The 2,613-nt window shown below is 56.9% G+C and overlaps 1 protein-coding gene across 1 annotated transcript in view; it reads left to right on the top strand.

Annotated features, from left to right (window-relative positions):
• Positions 1-1,079: 1,079 nt before the first annotated feature.
• Positions 1,080-2,613, top strand: part of capn2b (calpain 2, (m/II) large subunit b) — a gene marked incomplete at its 5' end in the record, with an annotated part of 20,202 nt that continues 18,668 nt past the window's right edge. The window contains 10 exon segments of the mRNA XM_019889614.1: positions 1,080-1,132; positions 1,213-1,285; positions 1,367-1,448; positions 1,525-1,690; positions 1,770-1,824; positions 1,938-2,055; positions 2,148-2,212; positions 2,286-2,386; positions 2,493-2,576; positions 2,578-2,613. The exon segment at positions 2,578-2,613 is cut by the window's right edge and continues 201 nt beyond it. Coding sequence (XP_019745173.1) covers positions 1,080-1,132; positions 1,213-1,285; positions 1,367-1,448; positions 1,525-1,690; positions 1,770-1,824; positions 1,938-2,055; positions 2,148-2,212; positions 2,286-2,386; positions 2,493-2,576; positions 2,578-2,613 — 833 coding nt within the window.

Raw genomic sequence — 2,613 nt, 5'->3', positions numbered from 1 at the left:
ATTTTTACGTGGCGACTCGGGGAGTAAAAAAAAAATACTGGCGGAAGCAGGCTTCTCGATGAGTAAAAAAATAAAAAGCCAAAGAGATTTGATGTCTTTTTGGTTTGATCGTCAAGTCGTTTTAGTTAGTTTGTTTTCTTTCTTTCGTCGTCGTCGCGTCGTCGAGCGGCAGGTGGCCTGCCCCCGCATCAAGTTGAGGCGGGCGGGCCTTGGCGCGCTTGGGCGACGGCGACGGCGCCATGCAAAAAGGCCTCAAGAAGTATTTCGTCAACATGGACGACTACCTGGCCAGCCTCGGCCTCTACCGCAAGATGGTCGCCAGGGACGCGGCTAACCCCTTCCGGGCCGTCTCCGAGCAGGTCAGGCGAGGCCAGGCGAGCCCACGACCGAAGGCCGAAGGCTGCGGCCTAGCCTGGAGCTTAGCAGGCTAAAGCTAAAGTCCCCCCCGCTAGCCGCGTTTTTTTTACTTGAAAGTGAGCTGCGTGCCGTTGTTTGTGTCGACCGGTTTTTGCTTTCGACGCAATGTTTGTGGTTTTGTTTTTCATACTTTGTGTCTTACTTTTGTCCGGGTTGTGGGTTTTTTTTTTTTTTTAAACACTGAAATGGGTGCTCACGCATGCGCACTTGTTCTTTCATTTTTTGTGTTCGCGAGTCTTATAAAATTGCGTGTGTAGTTGTTGTTTATTAGCAATATCGGTATCGTATTGCAACCAAATTGTGTTGGGGGGGGGGGTGGTGTGGGTGGGGGATTCGTTCTGTTTTGCGTGCATCTGATGAGTTGTTCAACGTGTGTTTTTTTGTATTTTGTGCGCGTGTAGTTGTACTGCTCTCAGAACTACCACCACACTATTCGTCAAGCGTGTGCTGATTTCATGCGGGCCAACACGTGCGTCTTCGAGCCGGTGAGTTTTTGTCACGACGGCGGGGCGTGGGAAGACGTCGCGTGTGTGTGCGCCGCGAGGACGTGACGTCATCTCACGGCGATGCAATGCGTGAGCGCAGATACTCATGGACGTGCGTGTGTGTGTGTGTGTGTGTGTGTGTGTGTGTGTGTGTGTGTGTGTGTGTGTGTGTGTGTTTTGAAGGAGACGGTGGGTCAGGTGGAGATCAAGGCTCTGTCTCAGCTTTACAGGTGAGCCTTGTCAATTTTCAGCCAATCAGAGCACAGTACTTGGACACGTGAAAATTGAGTGCGTGCGTGCGCGCGCGTAGGCGCCGCTTCCTGATCTATCGTTATCCCGGGAAAGCCGCCACCCTCATCTCTGAGGACGACTTTGTGGACAAGGTGAGCCGGGCTCCGCCCGCCTCCGCCCGACTGGCGATTTCACTGCTGATGTCTGTTGCCATGGTAACCACATCGCCCCAGGTCACGCTGTCCTGCTCCATCAACGGTCACTATGACATCGTGTACCCCAGGAGCTACCCCGCCTCCGCCGCCCTCTGCCAGGGTGAGTTCAAAGGTCAACTGAAGGGCAGCGCAATCACCTGGCGTGCATGTGAAATGATGTGTGTGTGTGTGTGTAGCTATCGTGTATGAGCTGCTCTATACGAAGGTGTTCGGTTGTGAGGAGGCGGAGCTCTCTCAGGCCACGGAGGCGTTCAGGGTGGGAGGTCGTCGCTATAGAAACAGCCTGTCCGTGTGCAGCGACGTGGACTTTGGCTACGAAATCTCCGAGGACAGAGGTCACAGGTATGCGCGTGTGCCCGCGCGCGTGTACGTGCAGGCGCAGGCGCGCGCGCACCCATCGCCAGCGCGCTTTCTCACGCAGGGAGGAGGCGGAGTCGGGCGAGGAGAAGCTTCGAGCGTGGAGCGACGACGCCAAGGTGAGACCAGACCATGACACCCCGACCCCTGCCCTTAGGCCGTTGACACTTGCGATCTGTTCAGCCGCCGCCGTCAAAAGTGATCTCTGCTGACCCCTTCCCGTGTTTTTTAGCCGGCATCCGAAGCTCCGCCCCCCGGCAGGCTGTCTCTACCTTACAAGGTGCTGAAGTCGCTGGACGGCGACGTTTACCGAAATGTCGAGTTTGACGTCTGGCAGGACACCTGTAAAGGTAGGCCGCCAACTCGGCGTCGCCCCCCCTCCCCCTCTCTCCACCAGGGGGCGCGGCACCGTTTCAATGACGTCATGCATTCCCGTCATCAGAGATGCAGAAGACGGACTATATGGTGTTTGCCGGACGACAGTACTTCCTGGGGGACAAATGTCAGGTGAGCGCAACGGCGCGCGGCATCTCTTCCCTTTTTTTTGGGGGGGGGGGGCTTGCACATGTGTGTCTTTCAGGTGCGTCTGGAGCCCAAGGGCAAGTATTTCAATGCCTTCATCCAGGAAGTGGGAACGCACTCAGCCGCTGTCACCGTCTTCATTGAAGAGCTGGGAGAGAAGTAAGGGGGGGGGGGGCTGGGGGGGGCTGTCGGTTGTCGAGATCGGAGCATTCCTCACGCGCACGCACGCGCCGGTGACTTGCAACCACTTCCTGTCCACCGTCAGACATTTGGTTCCCGTTGCCGACGTGAAAGCCGTCAATCCGGTTCCGGCCTGGAACGCGTCGGCTCCGCCCCGCAAAGGGGACCTGGGTACGTCTCCTCCCACCGCCGCCCGAGTAGCGCCG

The sequence above is a fragment of the Hippocampus comes genome, unplaced genomic scaffold (genome assembly GCF_001891065.2).
Source record: "Hippocampus comes isolate QL1 unplaced genomic scaffold, H_comes_QL1_v1.1 scaffold301, whole genome shotgun sequence".
In the NCBI taxonomy this organism is placed as follows: Eukaryota; Metazoa; Chordata; class Actinopteri; order Syngnathiformes; family Syngnathidae; genus Hippocampus; species Hippocampus comes.
This window is presented reverse-complemented; position numbering and strand designations above follow the sequence as displayed.